The sequence below is a fragment of the Aythya fuligula genome, chromosome 2 (genome assembly GCF_009819795.1).
Source record: "Aythya fuligula isolate bAytFul2 chromosome 2, bAytFul2.pri, whole genome shotgun sequence".
NCBI lineage: Eukaryota > Metazoa > Chordata > Aves > Anseriformes > Anatidae > Aythya > Aythya fuligula.
In genome coordinates this window covers 83,536,671-83,559,716 of record NC_045560.1, presented here as the reverse complement: position 1 = coordinate 83,559,716, position 23,046 = coordinate 83,536,671, and the positions used below count along the sequence as shown (strand labels likewise).

General features: G+C 38.0%; 1 protein-coding gene across 6 annotated transcripts in view; it reads right to left on the bottom strand.

The window, feature by feature from the left end:
• Window positions 1-23,046, bottom strand: part of CTNND2 (catenin delta 2) — a 641,797-nt gene that overhangs the window by 510,475 nt on the left and 108,276 nt on the right. For all 6 annotated transcript variants that reach the window (XM_032182073.1, XM_032182078.1, XM_032182072.1 and 3 more), the window contains exon 2: window positions 11,006-11,139. In XM_032182073.1, coding sequence (XP_032037964.1) covers window positions 11,006-11,134 — 129 coding nt within the window. In that variant the 5' untranslated portion in view covers window positions 11,135-11,139. The remainder of the gene's footprint in view (window positions 1-11,005; window positions 11,140-23,046) is intronic.

The window sequence follows — 23,046 nt, the reverse complement described above, 5'->3', positions numbered from 1 at the left end:
GATGGATACTTGTGACGGAGGGATAACACTGCAACATGAATCGCAGTTTTATTGTGACAGAATACCACATTAACCAGCACAATGTCATTCCTGGCAATTATTTTGGAGGGTACTGGACAGCTGAGGAAGAGAGGCTCAACGCAGACAGGTACCAGTTATACATACGTGGAACTGTGAAAAATGCATTAAAAAAAAAAAAAAGTCTTATGAGGACTCTAGGAGAGCTAGTTATGGAAACTGAACGAACACAGATGAAACCTGAGAAGAACAGCTCACATTTTGAAACAGCCAAGCAGCTACGCACTGCGTGACAATCCAGACTAAAGAAATTGAGAGAATACTAATGGAAATAGAAATACTACTTTGTATGCTGTCAAGTAGATAACCAGTAGCAGTTTTTCACTGACAGAAGTTGCTGTCACAGGATATTATTACCCACAAAGGTAAATTCCTGCATATAAGAAAGAAAGATTTTGTACCACTATAGGTAAGATAAGGGGACAAAGGGCTGGGACTGATCAGAGAATTCCCCCCACACATACCCCCACAAATCCACATCCACAGCAAAGAAGTGCTCTGAAGCGATAAGTAGAGGCTACATGGTCTTAAGCCCCTGGGGAGAATAATGAAGTGATCGACCACAACCATTGAAGAGGAAGTTAAACTCAGCTCAAAGCTGAAGGAAATGTAGGGTGCCTTTGTTTTAGACAAATCTGCTACACCAGCAAAGTATTGCAACTGTTTGCACAACTCCTTGTCCCTGACATACAGAAACACATACCAATGCAAAAACACGGCAATGCAGAACTGGGTGTTTAGCACAGTTAGGTGCTTTGCTGTAGAGCCCAGCCAACCCCTCAGCAAGTGACTTTGCCTGCTGTGATTCCACCTACAGTTAGTCGCTGACAAAGCAGCAACAGAAGAGCAAAACGAGAGGCAGGCCAGCAGAGCTGAGCCCACCCCACCTGCCCCAAGAGCCTCACTGCCCAGTGGCTGCTGGCCTCACACAGCAGCTCTCCCTGGAGCTCAGAGAGAGGGATGTGTGCCCCACTGCTGAGCTTGCTGGGCAGCTTCATATGAGCCACGTTAACAAAATGGCTCGGTGCGGCACCAAGCTCACAAGAGCTCAGGACTGATCCTTGTCAGGCTTTCTCTGTCTGAACTTTGCTTGGCCTGCCTGCTGCTTTGTTTTACTTGGTTTAGCTGTAGCTGTAATTTTTGTAATTGAGCAAGTGCCAATGGCTAATTTGTTACGATCGTAGTATATATAGATCGCAGTATTAAGCAGTTCTTCTGTGTACAGCAAGGTATTTAATGCCACTGCAATGACAAGAGACAGGCCTGATGTGATAGCAGTGGCCTCAGAAGTGGAAAAAAAAAAAAAAAAAAAAAAAAAAAAGTAGTGTAATGCAGGCAGAAAGTGATAAGAGGTGGGCCACTGGTTTGGCACTGGAGACCTTACAGCTGTAACAATGTGAACGGACCAGTACTGGGAGCATTTATCTAAGCTCTACGCAAGGTACCAAAATCAAACAATGCCAAGCAAAGCGCTCTGAGAAGAGCTATGAGCTTCAGCTGCTTCAAACCCACATACTCCTTCCTGATGTCTGTGGGTGCTCAGCATCATGGTGGTGAGCATATTCTAGATAACAAGATTCATATTTATATTGTTATCTGTACTGTAATTGCTATACTCCGATAAGTGCAACTTCTAATTAAATTGTAATTGCAGTGCACTGCTGTGTCACTGTGCTAAATCAAAATCCTCTGCAACTGCAAGTAACTTCAAATTAATTAAGATTGATATTATATGTTAAACCCTCTGCATGTGGAATATCCAAACGAATGTGGTCAGAGAGTATTACTTGTGACAGGTCTCAACACCAACAAAAAAGATATCCCAGAAGACAGGTTTCCCCATTTAAGTACGCATAATCTCATCTCATCTGTCCCCTAAATAAAAAATAAATAAAACTTCCAGCAAAGTCTTTAAAAATAAAAACAGCTGAAAAAACTCTGCCCTGGGCCTTAGAATTTGGATTTGCTGTTTGCACAAAAGAGGAAAATATATGTACAAAGAATAGCAGGAAACCCATGCAAAACCAGTGTGGCTCCACTGTTACACACTATAGGCTGTACAAGTAAAACCTCCCTCTGAAAGAAAGCGAGTGACCTTCCACCAAAACTGCAATTTAAACTTGAGGGAGAGAACTTAAGAATTAAGAACTTTTAAAAGCTGTGAAGATTCTTAGCAAAGGTTAAAGTCTTTTGCTGGCCTCTTATCCCTTCAAAAGGAAATGTTCTGATCAGAGGCAACTGTAGAATAAGTTTCTGTCACCAGAAATTTCAGAGATACACTTCATCTTCACTACAAAGGAAGGAAAAAAAGATAAGTGCATACTACACATTGTTAAAAATAGTTTATCATGTGATTCTAAACTGTTTTATTATCTTAACTACATAAGTAAAAGACAAGGTTAAAACATATTTGGGTAGTAATGCACCTTAACTCTCAAGTGTAGATTTATTTTACATTTAAACTTAGCGTAGCATTTGCTGGGTTCTAGTTTTTATCATTTGGGGATAAACAGAATTGTAACATATTTTCTCGAAGTGTAATATGCGTAGTGTTCAGCTACCAGTTAAAGTTGATTTTTCTTAGAATAAAAAAGATTTAAAATACCCACAGAAAGATAGAGTTCCATTTAGCAGTAAATGCATCAAGGAGTAAAAAAAATGCCATCATGTGACAGAACACACAGAAACAGATGGGAAAGCACAATGGAAGTATTCAAGTTTTCAAAATGACATAAAAGGAACAAAAAAATAAAAAATAAAACAATGATGAAAATTCAATCCCCTTCAAAAAATCTTTTCAAAGCTGAAGTTGTAAAAGTAAGCAGCCTGAAAAGTACTAGCAAGGTAAGTTAAAGGAGAAGGGTTACCAGGGGACCCAGAGAGTGCTTTTACTCTTTTTCCTTCATTTCCAGAGAAGACACAAGAAATTAAAACAATCACTAACTGAAGTGTTCCCAGTTTAGTCTTTTAACAGCACTTTCTTTTCTCTGTAGAAGAGGTATGCTTTGAAAGCCAGGAGCCTTACAAACCCTTATTTTTCATGCAAATAAAAATTGATGTAGATTGATTTTGCTTGATAAGTACAGAAGGAGAAAAATACCAAAAATAGATAAATCAGAGGAACATCAAAGATACAGAACAATGACTTTGACAACTTTCAGACAAGGAAGTGGGGCAGAGGTGGGGAATACCCAAATCTCCTGCTACCCTGCACATTTTGCACATTTAAACAGAGATGTTACTTTAGACTTTCTGAAGCATTCTAAACACTGCAAAAAGAAGTTAACTCACAGTTTCAAGTATATTTTTACAGCAGCCTTGCTAAAAAGCTGAGCTCTTGAAAAAGAGGTAAACTGATCCAATCACCATTCCCCCTTCCAAAAAAAAAATAAAAATAAAAATAAAAAGGAGGCGAAACAACTCAACCTTCCTTATCACAAAGCTGCCTTCTAATCTTTCTGAAGAGTTGTTTTCAAGTCATTTAGCTCCCCAACAGCATTCCCCTCATGGCTGCATAAATCCACATGCTTCATTCAGCACAAGTTCAGTAGCCACTCCTGAACATTTCAAGTTCAGTTGGGTCTTCACAATGACTTCAAGGTAAGATTGAGAATCTGTGCCACTAGCATGGTTAAAATACTTGAGCTTAGATGTGAAAATATTTTAGATTAAAAAAAAACAATGAATGATATCAGAGAGAAGATCAGGAGTGTTAAACTGTTACAAATGTAATATATTAAAATTCCAATTCAGAGCTCATTATTATATTGCTTTCTTAGGGTATCTTTATTCTAAGTTTGAAATCCTTCTACTAATGACAAAAAATGAGTTGAGGCAGAAGTGCTTGGGGATCAGAAAAAGCGTGTTCAAATCCTGGCTGCATGATAACAAAGAATATTTTGCCTTTACAATGCCCTTTAATATTGCTTTAAATTAGCATTAGACTGAGCTGTCACTAAGTGGTATTTTACCCAGCTTCTCTGAAATTCTTGGCTTTGAATTACTAATTTTTCAGCACTACTTTGAGTTAAAATAGCATAATATTTAACTAATTTTATTCTCCTAATTGGCGTTTTCTTCCTTCTCCTCAAAGATGGTCTTGCTGGGAGGTTGTATTATCTCAATATCCTTCATTACACTAAATCTTCACAGAAGCCTTTCCACTCCTAGCTCATCTCCAACAATCTGCAAAATATGTATTTTGGATTATCACCCCATCCTTTTTTCCAGTAAAGTAATTTTTAGTTTCTTTATACTCCATTGTGTACAGCTTCTGTGTCTTTGGGATGCCTTACAGAATACAGGCTTCTGAAAAGGAAGCAGGCGATCAGGCCCAGTCAGCATGGGTTTATGAAAGGCAGATCCTGCTTGACAAACCTGATCTCCTTCTATGACAAAGTGACGCGCTGGGTGGATGAGGGAAAGGCTGTGGATGTGGTCTACCTTGACTTCAGCAAGGCTTTTGACACCGTCTCCCACAGCATTCTCCTCAAGAAACTGGCTGCTCTTGGCGTGGACTGGCGCACGCTTCGTTGGGTTAGAAACTGGCTGGATAGCCGGGCCCAAAGAGTCGTGGTGAATGGAGCCAAGTCCAGTTGGAGGCCAGTCACTAGTGGTGTTCCCCAGGGCTCAGTGCTGGGGCCGGTCCTCTTTAATATCTTCATCGATGATCTGGACGAGGGCATTGAGTGCACCCTCAGTAAGTTCGCAGATGACACCAAGTTAGGTGCGTGTGTCGATCTGCTCGAGGGTAGGAAGGCTCTGCAGGAGGATCTGGATAGGCTGCACTGATGGGCTGAGGTCAACTGCATGAAGTTCAACAAGGCCAAGTGCCGGGTCCTGCACCTGGGGTGCAATAACCCCAAGCAGAGCTAGAGGCTGGGAGATGAGCGGTTGGAGAGCTGCCAGGCAGAGAAGGACCTGGGAGTGATGGTGGATAGTCGGCTGAATATAAGCCAGCAGTGTGCTCAGGTGGCCAAGAAGGCCAATGGCATCCTGGCTTGTATCAGAAACAGTGTGGCCAGCAGGGCTAGGGAGGTGATCGTCCCCCTGTACTCGGCTCTGGTGAGGCCGCACCTCGAGTACTGTGTTCAGTTTTGGGCCCCTCACTACAAGAAGGACATCGAGATGCTTGAGCGGGTGCAGAGAAGGCCGACGAAGCTGGTGAGGGGCCTGGAGAACAAGTCCTACGAGGAGCGGCTGAGGGAGCTGGGCTTGTTCAGCCTGGAGAAAAGGAGGCTCAGGGGTGACCTTATTGCTCTTTACAGATACCTTAAAGGAGGCTGTAGCGAGGTGGAGGTTGGTCTATTCTCCCACGTGCCTGGTGACAGGATGAGGGGGAATGGGCTTAAGTTGCGCCAGGGGAGTTTTAGGTTGGATGTTAGGAAGAACTTCCTTACCGAAAGGGTTGTTAGGCATTGGAACAGGCTACCCAGGGAAGTGGTGGAGTCACCATCCCTGGAAGTCTTTAAAAGACGTTTAGATGTAGAGCTTAAGGATATGGTTTAGCGGGGACTGTTAGCATTAGGTCAGAGGTTGGACTCGATCTTGAGGTCTCTTCCAACCTAGAAATTCTGTGATTCTGTGAATTACTTGTTTAGGTCTTTACTTTTGTAACACTGCCATTTTCTAAGAAGCACAACATGAATACACATCTGGCTGATCCACAGAGCTCTATGAAAACAGAACTAAATTAAATCAAGAACTCAAGAATCCTACAGAGCAGAGCATAAAGTATATTAAATGATTTTCTTCTTCACTAGCCACTGTGATGCCTCTCTTCAAAACTTCTGCACTCAACTCCAGTAGTGGGAACTGCACATCTCAAAAGCCATGCTGTCAATTTGAGGAGGTATCTAGGAAGCAGTAGCTGTACTCGCACAGCTTCAAATTTCAATAGGAAGTTGGTCATCCAGCACCTTAGAAAGATGGTGTCCACTGTATATATACTTGTGATATTCAAAACGTATTATACAGTTAAGTTCCTTTTATACTGTATTAACATCTAAAGTCAATATATTAATGAAAAGTAAAAGTTAGCAAAAAGGAAGAGGAATCTCTCTGAAATATTTTAAAACTCCATTGGAAACAAGTGAGTTCTATAGCTAAGGATGTGAATACATTGACGTGCTACTGGGAGAGATAGTGAAAGAAATATATAAATTGAATATAATTAGTCTGGGTCTGAAACAGAGATGCCAAAACTTGTACAGACAAAGATGGAGTCTGATGTTTGAGGGCAAGAAAGACATGAATATATCATAACTGAAGCTATTTAGAAAAGCTACAGAATACTTCAGGTTATTACACTAATTATTGGTTCATATAATGAGATTTTATTTTGGGGAATATTATGCATTACAATATGGCATTCAGTATAATAGGATAAACAGCTGCAAAAGTCATTCTGTGATCAGATTTGCAGCTCAGTACTTGGATGGCTGTATGAAATGAAGTGACCTGCTGGTCAGACTAAACGATTTCCTAACACTCTTTTGTGGTTAAAACCTTAGAAAAAAATAGTCTGAATTCAACCACTCTCTTAAATTTATGATTTCTGTTCTGAAACTTCTTGTATGATATAAAGACGTGGCATAAATAATCTGGCAGAACCAAGAAAAAAAAGGAAATCTTTCAACTTTTAGAGCCATTTTCTATCTGTAGTTTTACTTACATACGTAAAATGTACATAACATATATAACCATTTCCAAAAAGTATTAATACCAAATAAACAAGTTCACATAAGTCATACATATCTTCATTTAATACTGACACGCATTACAAGGCTAAGTTACTATTACCTTTTGTTTGGTTTTAGGTCAGTTTCAGTCAGAATTTCTTGACAAACAGGTAGTTTACTAACGATAATATTGGTAAATATTTAAAAGTATCAGAAGTTACTTTAGAAAAAAATATCTAAATCTTGCAAAGCTTGGAGAGGTTTAACCTCTTTCATCCTTGTTTTCATCAAAAAAGCCATCAGTAACCATCACAAAGCCAGAGACACCTGTTTTCTCTGAAATAAGCATATTTGATTTAAAGAACATATTAATCAATCATTTATTTTAATGGCCTGAGAAACATTCCAACAGTGTAAGAGCTTAAGCTTTTTTTGGAAGGGGAAGGGAAGACAAACATCTGAAAAAAAATATTGATTTGAAAGCAATTCAAAAGAAAGATGAAATGTTACACGAGTTGCTCTTCACACAAGTTTTCTGAAAGGTAAAGGAGCTGTTCTCTGGAACAGGCTACTACTAAGATGGTGAAAGAAACTAAATATAAGTCACAAAAAAAAAAAAAAAAAAAACAAACAATGAAAATATATGATACTATTTCTGCACTGGGTCAGTTCTTGTCAGTTCTTCAAGAGTTCTCTTGCTCTTAGGAAATTATTTTATCTCATGTTCTTCAAGCATGTTCACACACACACAAAAAAATCTGCCATAACAAGCCTCTACTAGGTCATTGTCACTACACTCTTCCTCAGCTTCCATGAGAACTGTTTCTGTACACCAGGAAGTAAAGTACTGTCAACCACAGCCTTTGACGAAAAGCATTAGCCTTACTACATATTTACTCAAAAGGTTCTCCAGCAGCTATTTCTACATTCAAAACAGCATTAGGGGCAGCTTTCTTCCCACAAGCTTTTATCACCAAGTGGGGTCAAAAGTCTCTTGCACAGATGAAAATTTCCAGCCAGAAACATACCATGCTTTTTGCAGAAGAAAAATTCTTCTAGTTGTACGTATCATTTATATTATCAGAAATTATAAAATCACATCTCATTCTGTTGAAAAATTGTTCTCATATTTACAGATATAAAAGCAGATGGCAATGCAGAAAAAGAAATGGCCTAATAATGTTTTCTATAGCCTGTGAAACATTTTGCCAAATGTGTTTGCCACTATATCATAATAAAGAATAAGTCTTTCTTCATACAGATATTTGACCACAATTTATCCAGCATGGAAAACTGAAATTGTCTAGTGATTTTAAGAGTGCTGGATGCTTTCTCCTTAAAAGACAGTATTCTGACAGAAAAAAAAAATATCCACAAACAAACAAAAAGCTTTCATAGATGTTCTTAACCCACAAAAGTTCTTATTTATGGGGACAGCTTGAAAACACCTAAGCTGAAGTTCACTGCCTAGCATCTTGTGATTTCTTAAAAATATGGGGTATTATTCTGACCTCACCTTCAGCAGTGCCTGTTGACTTTTTAAAAGTTAGAAACATGGGACAAAACCTGGGTTCATACTGTTTATCCATCACTTCTTTTCAATTGTTTCTTAAAAGTCTGAAACTTGAATGTCATTCAGTGTGCTAGTTCAGGGTTAAAACACTAAAAAGATGTCTTATACAACAAAGTAAGGAGCACAGCAAAACTTCCGATTTTCCAAATAAAGTATTTGTTTCACATAGGAAATTTCAGTAAAGCAAATATAGCACCTATGACATCTTCTCTGCGCCTTCTTTTACATATTCTGCCTTCTTCAAAGTAACTGAAGTAACTTCAAAGTGCTGAAGTAACCCATTACAGTCATCAATATCAAAAATTCCACAGCTTACTCCATTGCAGTCACTCAAAAACACAGATATATCATGAGAAATAACATATGAAGTTGCCCACAAGTGTTTCAAGATAATTTTAAGAAGTAATGTAACTTTTTAAAGTTAAGAATCAGCAAAGAAGAAAATATTCTGTATTTGATTCACACAACCATAAAAATTATGAACTCAATACTGTTTTTCTTCACTAGCAACAATTTTGAAAAATTGCCTGTGTTTGTATTTCTAAAACTTAAGGTCTATTTTTGGCTACAGTCAAAACCAAAGCAAAATCATATACCAGGCAGTCAAGTCATTCATTCATTCTTCTAAAAAGCAAGGGATAGACATCTGAGCAGAGAGTTAGAGACTTCATAAACTCTCCTAATGTTGAATTAACATGATGCATTTCATCTGCCTGCAGCATGGGAACAGTGGCCTAGGATTCCTCCAATGAAACACTAACTAATGGAAGCCTATCAAAACATAAACTATTATGGAAAACAAACAGTTAGCTCTTTCCAAACCTTTACTACAACATGGAAAGATAGTATTGGAGTAATATGGCTTCCCAGTAATGTGGCTGAACATAGAATCATGTCAAACTGCTGAAGTAACGATATACTCTGAGGAATGAATTAACATCCCTGAAAAAATAAGGCTCATTTTTTAGCTTAGTATATAAAATCTTCCAGCTTCAAGATGGATCTGACTACATATCGCCTATCAAGAAGGAAGTTCACTTCAAAGAACACCTGTCAAACTGGTATACCCTGTACCACAACGTTTCACTAGATTATCTTGTTAGTCAGTAGTACCTAAGGTTAGCTGTCCAGGCTGTTTTAAATGAGGGAGTGCAGAATTCCTTTCCTGCAGGCTCCTTTTTGCTGTGGTTCACAGGAATCAGAAATAACTTAGATAATTTTTTTCCAATTAAAACCCTTTTTGGACAGTAGATTCGGTGACAATTCTCTCTAGCACCCACTGATTGTTTTGTTTATTTGTTGGTTGTTCAGTAGCAAAATACATGACTAGGCATCTAGCAGCATCATCACCAGAAAAATACTTCTCACTGTTCCATTCCGCGTTTCACATTCCAACAGACAGGCACAGTCTATCTTCTACCCATGTAACTTCCATGTACATTCTTTCAGCATCAGAAAATCAATACCCAAGGCAGATACTTTTCTTGGTAATAACATAGTACCATAGGCTGAAACACTGGCCTTACATGGTTTTAAAACACAATCACATGCACAGGTAACACTACTGCCCTGGAAGAAAACATGCATTAAAACATTTAAACCATAGTAAACCCAATACAACAGCATGCCAGAAATCCTAAGACAAAACTCCACTTTGCAACCATTCTTCCTTGCACTTGCCTTTAAAACAAAAACCGGAAAATATAAATAACCTCTAACACCTGAAAGAGATACTTGATATATATCAAAAAGAAAAAAATAAGAGCAAGATCACTTTTTTTTTTTTTTTTTTTAAAAAAAAAAGGTCAATGACTGGAATGGTGCTAGATATCATAAACTGAATTCACGTATTAATTTCATGCAAGTAACAGTGTATGTCTTAGCCAGGTAAGTTCATTACTTCAGAACGCGAGGAACAACTTAGACACTTATAGAAAGATAAAATTGACTAAAAGCAACCATCATGTGTCTCTTGAGGCTATCTGCTTCTGATGAGGCAAACGAGGCAGTAGTCATGATCAGGTGTTTTCATGAACTAGAATACCAACCATCTCCTCATATACAGAGACATTAAGCAAAATCTGAGGCAATCAGCCCACTAAAATTGACATAATGCCCAAATTCATCTTTCTAGAATCATGCAGAGCATCACACAAGAAGTCTTTCCTTCAAAGATTTCTACTAGTTTTGGTTTTAACTTTCCAAGGCCAAAAGTCTGTCTATACCCAATTTTGCCCTACAATAATGACATGTCGAGTTTTGCATACAATAAAAATATTAACAAGCATATGTTAAATTTAATAATCTTCATATTCTGTAAGTTTTTACCTAAAAAGTCTATAATACCAACAAACAAGTAGCTTTAAATAAGTGTTAGTTCTTGTATGCCATGCCTACACACTGGAACTCTACATGCAGACTGCCAACAAGAAAAGCAGACATTTTTCAAAAGCACCATTCACAAAGAGTCAATGTGCAGAATAAAATAAACAGTTCAACTATATTGCATCTATCATAGGACAGTACATGGAAGCATACTGACATGAAGAAATATTTCAAATTCTTTGCAATTTGCATTTGCTAATGAAATTATTCATATACCACCTATGGAACCTTGGTAAAACCATTAAATCATATTATTCTCTTACAGTATGCAGATGCAGCAATTACATACCTGTTCTTTAACTGAAGCTAGAATGGCAGAGGTCGTCTCAGTTTCCGAGCCATCGCCGTTGGATGTGTTCAACACAGGACTAAGAGAACTTGTCTTATCAGAAGACGAGGGCTGGTCTGGCACAGGCATAGTTTCTGCAATTTATGGAAAAACAAAACAATGACTTTGTTATAAGAAAGCCAATATATATACATAGCAGAAATCACATGCACCTAAGAATAATAATACTAATTTAAAGAAAAATGTAGAACATATATCCATCTGTTGTATAATACAGGCATAATTAATTTATAACTTATTTTAAACTATAAATGCACTTGATTTTTTTTTCTCTTGAGCAAATCTCAGGCTAGATTATAGTTTACATATTGAAGCATGAGATTATATATCAGAAGACTCAGAAGACATTATTTTTAATTAAAACAGCTACATGTTTCTGTATTACTCTCTTTTTGTAAGCAAATCAACTAAAGTGGTAAACACTGATTTTTAGCTTTGGTAACATCATTGCTCCAGATACATAAGTAGGGTTTTTGGGGAGGGAGAGGGTGAATGAGCCCTGTAGGAGGAGCTCACCCATCACCTCACCTAAGAGACCAAGTTTAACAGGTAGTACTGGGACGGGACACCAGGGTGGGGGTAAGAGAGGTGTCTTCTCCATATTTTCCTTTAACCTTCTTTGTCTTCTCTGCTTGTCAATACCAGAATCAATACTTTGAAGCTTATGTTAATTGTCAATATACCTAATTAAGAAAAATTCCTGGACTCAGGACTGGTTTTGGCCTGTGACGCTCTCCAAGAGCAATGTCAAATGAGGCTGACCAAGGACTGGTGGTTTTCTACTGCTGTTAGCTTTTCAGGAAGGTGAGGGAAAATGAGCCTGCATGACTTGCTGGAAGACCTTTACCTGCAACACAAAATACTTGCCTAGCACAAGCACTCCAAAATATTTAAAGTTATATGTGAGAGACAGCAAAGATCAATGGGGAAGCTTCTCTGTGACCTTAAAAGACACTACTGAGAAGACAACAGCCTTTTCTCTGTGCTCAGAATGATTACATCAGTGTGATACACTGTGTGTTTCTATCCTGAACTTTTTTTTTTTTTAAACCATATGCCACCTTTTTATTATTATTTTAATTTTCAGGCAGATTTTTTTTTTTTTTGTAAATACTTTGTTTCCACCAAAGAACACTGTAGGTTGCTAAAGCAGTTTTTGAAATTTTGCAAAAATCAATTTAAGTGGGAAAAAATCTGGTAACACAACCAACTGTTACAATAAACTGTAAGTACAGCTTATTGCAATGATCAAATAGGCTCAACATCTGGACTGAACAGTAGCTAATATACAGCCACTCCATGTTTCCAGGATTTCTGTTTTTGTTTAATTTTGTTTGTTTTTATTTGGAGTTTGAAAAATGATTTTAAAAAAGTCACATCCTGTTTAGCTAGAAACAGAGAAATCACAAGCAATGTGCCTGATGTTAAAAGTAATGTGTTGTTTTAATGGGTGCACACTTCTTTTGGACAAAAAATAATTTTTAATTTCTATGTCATTAGTTCAGTTTATTGCTACAGGTATTTGAGATGGAAAGATTGCAACAAATTGCATTTAATTAGATAATGACATTGAATCTTCAGCATGACTTTATCCAGCTGAGGTTTTAAATATTATGTGCTTCAGCATTTTTGTATTACACAAATTTATATGAGAAACACCGTGTAGAAAGAAAACAGAGAATGTGTTTTCAAAAATAACTGAGAAGCTACTTACTAAAGGTAGTTATGTTCAAAAAAATCATATATGAATCAGCAGCAATAGCATTGCTCAACACTTAATGGATCAAAGGCATGCATTTGCACTAGTCCACCTGATCTGTTTAGGTACACATTTTAATTCAGCTTGGTCTTCAGTATAAGAAATTGGATATTCTTGGGTCTCAATGGGACTTAAAATTGATAGTACTGAAGAATTACAGCAGACACAGCTGAAAAGGACCTCCAAGTTCCCTAGCCAAACCTCCTCAACACTGTAGATTTTTTTTTTTTCTGCCCAAATAATCTGGAATATTTAAAACAGCCCTTCACAACATCCCTTGCTGAAATCTGCCATGGCCTCCTCAGCCTGTCTCAGGTTTCCACCCACCTTTCAGACAGAAAGCTTGCTTTACTGTTTACTATGAGCTTTTTCTAGTACAACTTACGTTCTATATTTCCTGTCATATGTATAATGGACACAAATTGAATTGTTTCATCAGTCCTCTTCAAAAATCACTAGCATATAGGATGACTACCATACCTTTCCTTCTGCTCTGGGCTCTTTTCTTAGAAAACCCACCCCAATTTTCATCTTTCCTCATAAATTAAGTTTCATGATAAGCCTTTAACCAACATACAAGGGCACTTAGCATTAAAAACAAAAAAAAAAATAGAGCAAGTAGAAGAAAAATAAAAATTAAGAAGCCTAACAGAATACACCATAGCTGAATAACCGCAATGTAAAATAAATCTGTTGTATTTAATTTCCACAACAGCAGCACTATTTCATACCAGTGTCACAGAAAAACAAATGAGATTCTGTAAGTCAGAGCATATACATGCTCCTGAGAGAATCAAATTTAAATCTTGGATGATCATAGATAGATGAACAGGAAAAATACTACTAGCCTGTTGGGAACATACTGGAAGTCAGACATAAATAATTCATGTATTCCTGTACCTAATATCACTGCTGAAATTCTACTTGGAGTTTGAACACACACACACACACATAAACACACAGAGAACTGTCTTTCTAAGATTATCTGAAAACTTCACCTCTGTTTTTATGGAGGAAAAGAAAAAAAAAAAAAAAGCTATGCATCCAAACAAAAACATCTTATCCCCACTATTGGGCTTCAGGTACCCAGGCAGCAGCAGGGGGCTACAGGGCCGCTGCATGAGGGGAGGCCGGGGCTGCCCCATGCTGGACCCAGCCTGTTCTGGCTAGCTCCAATGGCCCCACCTGATCAAGGCCAGGGGAAGCATATTCTGATTTTTGTCTCTCACCATCCTACTCTTATTTGACAATACATTAAATTCATTTTCCCCAAGCCAAATCTGTTTTGCTTATGACAGTAATTGGTAAGATCTCTCCACCATGGAGGTTGACATCACTGGCTTTTCCATCTAATTTCCTGTTGAGGAAGGGGATTGAGACAGTGACTGGGTGGTGGCCTAGCTGCCACCCAAAATCAACCTACCACACCCCACATACTCTTTTTGACTTGAGCAAGAAAATTAGACAGTAAAATTGATTAAATTCCACAAGAAACACTAAGTCCCGCACCAAGGGAGGAACAACGCCAGGTACTTGGTGAGGGCCACCTAGCTAGAAAGAAGTTGTGCAGAAGAAGACCTAGGAGTCCTGGTGGACACCAAGTTGAACATGAGACTGCAATGTGTCCTTGCTGCTACACTAGCTAACAGTATTCCAGTCAAAGTATCCCCAGCAGGTCAAGAGGCATGATCCTTCCTCTCAGCAATGGTGAGGCTGCACCTAGAGTGTCCAGTTCTGGGCTTCCAGTACGAGACCTAGACATACTGGAAAGAGTCCAATGAATGCTACCGAGATAGTCAAGAGACTGGAGCACCTCTTCTTTGAGGAGAGGCTAGGAGAGTTGGGACTATTTAGCCTGGAGAAGAGGAGAGCTTAACATAAGCACCTGAAGGGAGGGTGCAGAAAAGGATGGGGCCAGACACTTCAGTGGTGCCCAGTAATAGGACAAGAGGCCATGGGCACAAACTGGAACACAAGAGGTGCCATCTGAACACCAAGAAGCACATCATTACTTTGTGGGTGATGGAGCACTGGAAAAGGTTGTCCAGAGAGTCTTCGGAGTCTCAGAGATCTTTAAAAGCCAGATGGACATGGTGTTGGGCAACCTGCTCTGGGTGTCCCTGTCTGAGCAGTGGGGTTGGACCAGATGACCCTCAGAGGTCTCTTCCAGACTTAAACATCCTGAGATTCTGTGATTATTTATTATTTATTGATCTTGTGACAGCATGGTTTCCTGGACTCATGGAAACAATCTACAAGAATATAACCTGCAATCAACAGCTACAATTGTGACCATCTCATGACCTAACGACAGCTGTATAAAATGTCAGCAGGTTAATATCCCCGTTAAATCACTATTAAGTACAGTGATGGAGAGCATAAAAAATTAAAAACGGACTGAGCAAAATAAGAAGTAGAAGTAAACAACAACTATGGTAAAACAGATAATCATCAAAAAATAGCACCAAGGTATGTCATTGAATTCCACTATATTGTCTGGAATACAGATAGAAAAATACTGCTCATTGTGTAACTGAATCAGACAAACTACCCATCTTACATAGATATATTGGTTGCTTTAACTCCCCCATCACAGTAACTTCAGCAACACTTCACTCTGCAGTATCTACCCACTACATTTCCATAACCTGTAACTAAATGCCAAGGAATCCATCTCCTTTAGGATAGCAACTGATTTCAACTTTTTTTTTTTCTAAATTACTTTTTCAAAATTGAATAAATTCAGCCAGCAGAGTTAAAAATCTTTCTAAAATCTACCTTCTACATACACATGAAAAGAGAGGTTTCAGTAACTTTTAAATACTTACTCAAACTAAGCACTGAATATAAATTTCAAAATTATTTTTTAATTATTTCTCTTGTATTTCTTTTAAACATCTGTAACAGCTTTTTCCAGTGAGTTTTTAAGATTCTTCTGGGACACAGTTCTTGGGCTGGTAGTAGCCCTTTCTCAGTCATATGAAATTCTATTAAAAAATAAATGAGGAGATGGTTTGTGCATCTAAGTCCTTTCTTATGTTTGCGTCATGGAAATTTTAGCAATGTGGAAAAAAATTGAAACAACTTTTTTTTTTTTTTTTTTTTTTTATGACTGGGCTCCACAAATGCCCAGTAGCAATAGTAACATAACGTTTTGAACTGGAAGATGAAAGATCGCAAGACCAGATTCCTTCTGTGACCCTTGGGATGACAATGGATGGTAGATGGTGGACACCATTCCTCATAGAAGGGTTTCACACCTCAGAGGTTATACACCCAACTTTGCACGCTCCAAGGTCAAATTGCAAAAGCCTGTTCAGGCTGAACTCAGGCACAGAGTACACACAGGTACGTAGACATATTTGTATAGGTATAAATAGGTACATAGGTATATTTGATAGTATAAATAAAACCTTAGGTAAAACAAAAAAATATTTATTCTATTTATTAATGCTCATGGAAATGTCACTGTCAGATCTATGGTTTCATTTGAAAGCTTAATCTTGTACATGTACTTATATGCAATTTTTAATCATACCGGGCATGGATTTGCTAAATAGGGAACTCATTGGGAGCAACCATGAAGACATTGCTCGTAAAAGCACTTAGGTGACATAGTTCACTGCTGACATGCTGTCACTCTGTCAGGTGGTGTAGCTACATCTACCTTTCAGTGATCTTATTCTCCTCCTTCACAACAGAAATACTATGCTGCAATCAGCACATCCATGTAGAATACTGAAAGAAACACCCTAGAACTGAAAAGGCAGTATAATAATTTGTGAACTGATCTCTTAATTCCTTTTCCAACTTAAACTGAATTGTTTTAATAGGTTCATGTTGTTTTGTGAACTATGTTTAAAGAAGCGATTCTTGTTTAAAGAAGATATATTTTAAAATATTAGACTGACATTCCTTTAAAAGCCACTTTCTTAATCTTGTTTCCATAATCTACTGTTACATCACCCTTCTGCGGGTAGAAAGTACAGATACATTTAAAAAAAAGCTCCAGTGTTGGGAAATCCATGGTAAAAGCCAAATTACCCACTACACTGGCAACTGCATCAAATCAGTGGAATAAGAAAATCTAAAATATGTTTCCTTAATTAAAAGGTATTGCAGTAAGGAATACGTACTCCCCAGTGAGTTTTCCCTGTATGGTGAATCATTAATCAGTATGAGTATTCATTATAAAAGTGTAAGTCATGCTGTCTTACTGCACAGCAATCAAATTTGGCTCAAAGAAGTGATCTGGAGAACCATAAATGACACTGAAGTAGCCTTGGATAAGAACCAATCACTTACAAGAATCCAATATCTAGTTATGCATCTAGAAATAATTTTTGCTTCCTTTCCTCTACCAGGAATATACTGTATACAGAGATTACAGTGTGACTACCATTTAATAATATGCATTTATATTACTCCTATAAAAGTTTGCCTTTTTTTCCTATTGTTTCAAAATTATGGGGATTTACCATAAAATGAAAACATTTGAATACTTTTATTTTACCTAAAAAGTGTATGTTTATGGCTATACTTCAATTTAGTGTTTATAATTTCAGTGACTCACATCAAGATTTCAGAAGCAAAGACTAATGCCGATCCTGTTGCTAGCTGATTTTAATTAAAAACAAATATATTAAATACTTCAACGTTCTTCAACACAATAATTGCATGATTGCAATAGGAAACCTCTATTTCTCTCTGCGTGAATGAACAACATATGTTGTGTGTAAACTTACCATTGTGAAAAGCTCTGACACACTAGGTTTCAACAACTATAGTAAACAAAAGAAGCAACAAGTTTGGAACTGTATCAATGAACATGAAAACAACCCACTTTCATGGCATTCACTGAAGCATCCTGACAAGGAAAGAATTCAATGGATATAAATTAGGAGCCAGAACAACACAATAAAATAGCCCTGACAGTTCTTGCAGATTATTACCTATATATAATTAATCAAAATTCATACACCAAAAGTCTTGTTTGGTGCAGATATAGAAAAAAAATACACAAAATAATCATTTCCAATATTATAACTTGTTAAGCCAATTCAAACATTTGAGACTTAGTTTAGTCTAGTTATTACATACACACGACTATTAGACTAACCAGGATGTTTTCAGTAAGTTTTCAGAATAAAATCCCAACTGGAGGAGATAGAAAGTGGCACTGCTTGAGAATTTAGACATGCAAGGAATCAACATCATCAGAGAGATCACCCTCTTGCACTCCTTTGGTAATGTCAAACTACAGAGGTGATGGAAGACTGAGACAGCACTGGCTCTAGGCAGCAGAATATGTTATCTACTAACACTGCAACAAACTTTTCAGTATTGTGGTTCAAATACTTATTGTCACATAATACGTGTAATGAAACTGAATCCTTTATCTGTGTGGTAGGGAAACAGGAAGCACGTAAAGACACGCCTTTCCTTCTTCTGCACACAGAGTCAGTGAAACTGTAGATTTCTTTTACCGAGGGCTCATTTTGTCCTATCTTTGCTGACAGTTTGATACAATTTGTGCCTGGGTAAGTGTTCTTAAAAATAGGTTGATAATCTCTTGAGTCCATGAATCAAGGGGAAGATAAGAAAATCTTCCAGACCCTGTCAAATACCTCAAAGAAGAAAATTTCTTCTGATTGCTTAAGTAGTTATCACAACATCCTAAAGCATGTATCTGCTGTGTTGAAATTACTAGATAGGAAAACAGATTAGTTAAAGGAAACATAATATCTTAAAGACCTTTGTAAAGGCTTAAGCTCAACGAGGGGCCAGGGATATGAGGGATCAAGTCAGCACTCTTCCTATTCTAGCTAGCCCATCACAGGGGCTTTCCAAAAAGCAGAGACTCCATTCTCTAAGATTTTTTGCTTACAACAATTTGAATTTCAAGTACTCTGAATTACTATTCAGCCTTCCTCCTTAAAATCAAACAAAAATTCCTAAAACAAACATGCCCAGTGATTATAGCAGAATAACTTGAAAGAATTGAAAGAAGTGCATGAGAGAAAAGTCTTAGCATTTAGCCCAGAGCACTTTGGAAAAAAAAAAAAAAAAAAAAAAAAAAAAAAGAGAGAGAAAGATGTCCAATTGTACATCACTTTTTTTTTTTTTTTTTTTTTTTTTTTTTTTTTTTTAAACTTGAGTAAGCACCAGTGCTGGTTGTGTGAAGATTTAAAGACCAGACTCAACCCATGAAGACAAAGTACTCTGTCAGTTAACTGTTCCCAACCCCCGTCTCTACCAATATATCATTGCAACTAAGTGATTAATTAGGACAGATAAAACACAAGCTGGCTTGAAGTATGTTCCCACATCACTGGTATTGAAACCACCTACTTAATCTGTAAGAATTTTCCCTTTCCAGTTAGCATACACCATTTGAGACCTGAAAGACCTCCTAAAATTCTTACGAAAATATTTCACAGTTGGAGTCAGCAACATGATCACAAAGAAAAACAGACATAAAAATTCATACTACTGCCAACATTCTACAGGCCTCAGCATGAGGATATACAATAATTGATTTCAGTTTTGCTGAAAAGTCTATTCATAAATCAAACAAAATTGTTTTATTTGTGGAACCCCATAAGAGGATATTGTTTGCTGGTGTTACCGAGGGAACAACAGTTCTTATTTTAGTGACAATGCCAATATCCTCAAGCATTCAAAACAAAACACAACTACAAACAAATGTTAGAAACACTCCTATAGCAAATTCTTAAAATTTTGTATGACCTAGACATCATAATAGAAGATAATACTAACAAAGTATGTAATTTTTACTTTGTATTTCTTCAGTCAACATTTTTATTCACAGGTCACCCCAATCGGTAAGTTGGAAATAAATTGGAAATTTATTGGAAATTTCAAGTTGGAAATTAGAAATTTCTCCTCAGATAGAGTGGTTACGCATTGGAATGGTTTGCCCAGGGAGGTGGTGGAGTCACCATCCCTGGGGGCGTTTAAGGAAAGGTTGGACATGGTGCTTAGGGACATGGTTTAGTGGGTGACATTGGTAGTAGGGCGATGGTTGGACCAGATGATCTTGGAGGTGTTTTCTAGCTTTAATGATTCTATGATTCTAAGTGACACCTGGTACTTGGTCTGGTTGGGATAGAGTTTATTTTCTTCAGAGCAGCTCATATGGTGATGTTATGTTTTAGGTTTGTGACAAAAACACTGTTTTAGCTCCTGCTGAACTGTGCTTACACAGCATCTAGACCTCTTTGTTTGTTGCACTACCCCCCACAGCAGGGAGGCTAAGGGTGGGCAAGAGGGCTGGTGGAGGATGCACCTGGGACAGCTGACATGAACTGATTAAAGGTATATACCTTACTGTATAATAGCATCCACAGCAATAAAACTGGAGGAAGTTTCTCCAAAGCAGCTGTTGCTTGGGGACTGGCTGGTGGTGAGTGATTGCTTCTGCATCACTTGTTTTTCTTTCTTTCATTTATTAAACTGTCTTGATCCGCTGGTTTTTCTTCTCACTTTCAACCATCTGATTCTCTCCCCCATCCCACTGGTGGTGGTGGTGAGCAACTGACTGAGTGAGGGCTTAGCTGCCAGCTGGGATCAGTCCTCCGCACACCATTAGTAAGTAATTCCCCCCAGCATCACCAGCAGTAATGAGAGAAAAACATATTTCCTAGTTCAAGAGATGGGGTCAGTGGAAGCAACACCTGAGGGCACATTTATTACAAAGAACGGAAATAGCAAGGCAAGAGCACAGCTCTTTAAGTCTAAGGCAAGTCATTCACTAAGGTTTTGTGCCAAAATAGACTGTTTACTACACCTACTTAAATTTAAATTGCAAGCTGATTCATGCTGACTACTCTTAATGTTTCCCATGGCTTTGAACCTGAAGTAGGATAGACAGTTCTGTTACTGGTGTAATCTCAGGACTAATCTACTTCTGCACTAATTCCTCCAGTTAAGGAGCTTACTTATATATATCATACTAAATTGCACATATCCTCTTTACCTCATCACGTCTCAGTCTTTTATAAGAGCCAGAGAGCAGAACGCGTACTTCCAGGCCCCATACAGCATTGTGCGGTGCATCTGTGGATGATCCTTCAGAGACACAAATGACATCTAGCAGCCAGGACTGCACTAGGGAACCGGTGCCACAGTCCCTCTGGGACTCCTTTCACAGCTGCATCCCCTAAACAGAGAGCTCCTGAAAGAGCACAAAGTATCCTCAGTCACATAATACATGCTGAACTAGCAACTTACTGGGGTAGGGAAGCCTTCTCTTTTAGATGGCTGGATCTACCTCCCCATGCCTAAGATAAGCACAACAATCAAACAGTTCCTTAGTATTTTCCTGAAGAGCCAAGGTGTGTCTGCAGGGCAAGTGACTGCTTTGCTTTTCTCTCCCCACATACAGTATCTTGCTGTCAAGATACTGGTAGAGCTGTCTGGTGGTCTGGCAGTCCTGAGCAGTATTCCTGATGGGAGCTGTGGCTGGTCGTTTGCTCTCTTCTTTTTAGATGGACAGCAAAACTTGCATCAGATTCCTCCCTCAGGTTACCAGAGCTTTTCACCATGCAAATTAGAGGGAAAGAGCTTTCTAAAAGAGGTTACTGCAGGACCTATGACACTTAGCACATTACCCAGGGGAGATACTACACACACCACACACTTAGACTTCTCTGAAGATCTGTGAATGTCGTGCATTGTCTGTTTGACATACCTTCCTGAACCTTTCCTTTCAAGCTTGTAATTACACACCACTCTTGTTTTCTCACACTATTCCTCCTGAAGCTGGTTTGATCCCAGCTTCATCCATTCTCTCACAGACTTTCCAATCTGTTCCCCACCTCCTTGCTTCTGTTTAACAAAATAACGGATTCTGAGATCATTTTAACACATGAAGCTGGTATGTTTTACCCTGCTTCCTCCCCATAAGTGCTTCATTTTACGTTAATCCACATAAATTTTCAGCATGCAAGAGCTCAGCTTTGCAAGATCCTTCTGCAGTTTTTCCCACTTTTTTTTTTTTTTTTTTTAAATCTTGAATAGTTTATCATTTTCACAACTATGTCCTTTCACTATTCACTTCCTTTTCCAAGCCATTTATGGATGTGTTGAACAACACACATCCACTACTGGATGTCACTTTGGTGAGCTATCTCTACAGTGAAAACTCACCACTTCCAAATATTGTCTCTTTCTTATATTTTAAGCAGCTTTTCACGTAAGAGCTTTCCCCTTATCTGATCATGACTTAGATTCTTTAAGAGCTCTAGGAAAGTGACATTATTAAAATCTTTAGGAAAATCCAGTAAATACCAACCAGAAAACACAGGCAATTTTGAGGAACTCCAGCAAAATTATGATGAACGTTTTCCCTTTCACGAGAGCTAGGCTTCACAGAACTTCATTTTTATTTATCCACTAATTATTATATTTTACATAGTTTCAACAAATTGCCTAACATTGACTTGTGGTCTCTAGCTCATGAACATCCCTGACAGCCCTTTGAAATCTCTCCAGTGTGACTGGGCACTTTCAAATCCTCTAACACTCATAGGGGAGGTTACACAGCACCACCCTTATAGATTCAGGGATTTGATTCTTGAGTTACCTTAGAACTCTTAAGTGAATATCACCTTATCCTGGCATTTTATCCCTGTTCATTTTGGTTTCTGGCTTCAAAGCCTCGTTACAATATTTTGAAATCCCAGACATCCCCACAAAGAATGGTTTCAACATGGAGAGTTCCTCAAAAACCTTAGTTTTTCTTCACTATCTGTAGCAGTTAACATGACTTACTCCTAGACAGATAGCTCTTAGCATAAGCCTGTAAGTGTTAACCAACTCTTTGCTGTGGCAGAAGCAGATGAGATATAGTCAACCACCTGTTCCAAAAAACAAAATAGGTTTTATGTGCTAAAGAAAACAGATAATCAACCTGTTGATTATCAGAAAGTGCAAACACATCCAGAAGCATCTGGAACAAGCAGATCGTGAGCAACAACAAATCACAATTTGAAACGACAAACCATCAATAAGGTATTCCCTGACCAATCCTACAACAAAGGATACTTAATACTATGAGTAACAAGAGCACCAAAGAGGCAGAGAGGAGAACCCTATGGCAGGGCACCAGAATCTCACAGAAGAGGGAAGACTTCTAAATTTTTACAATTCCATAGATGTGTGACAAAAGCTTTTCGCATCCAAATCCATTTAGCCTCCA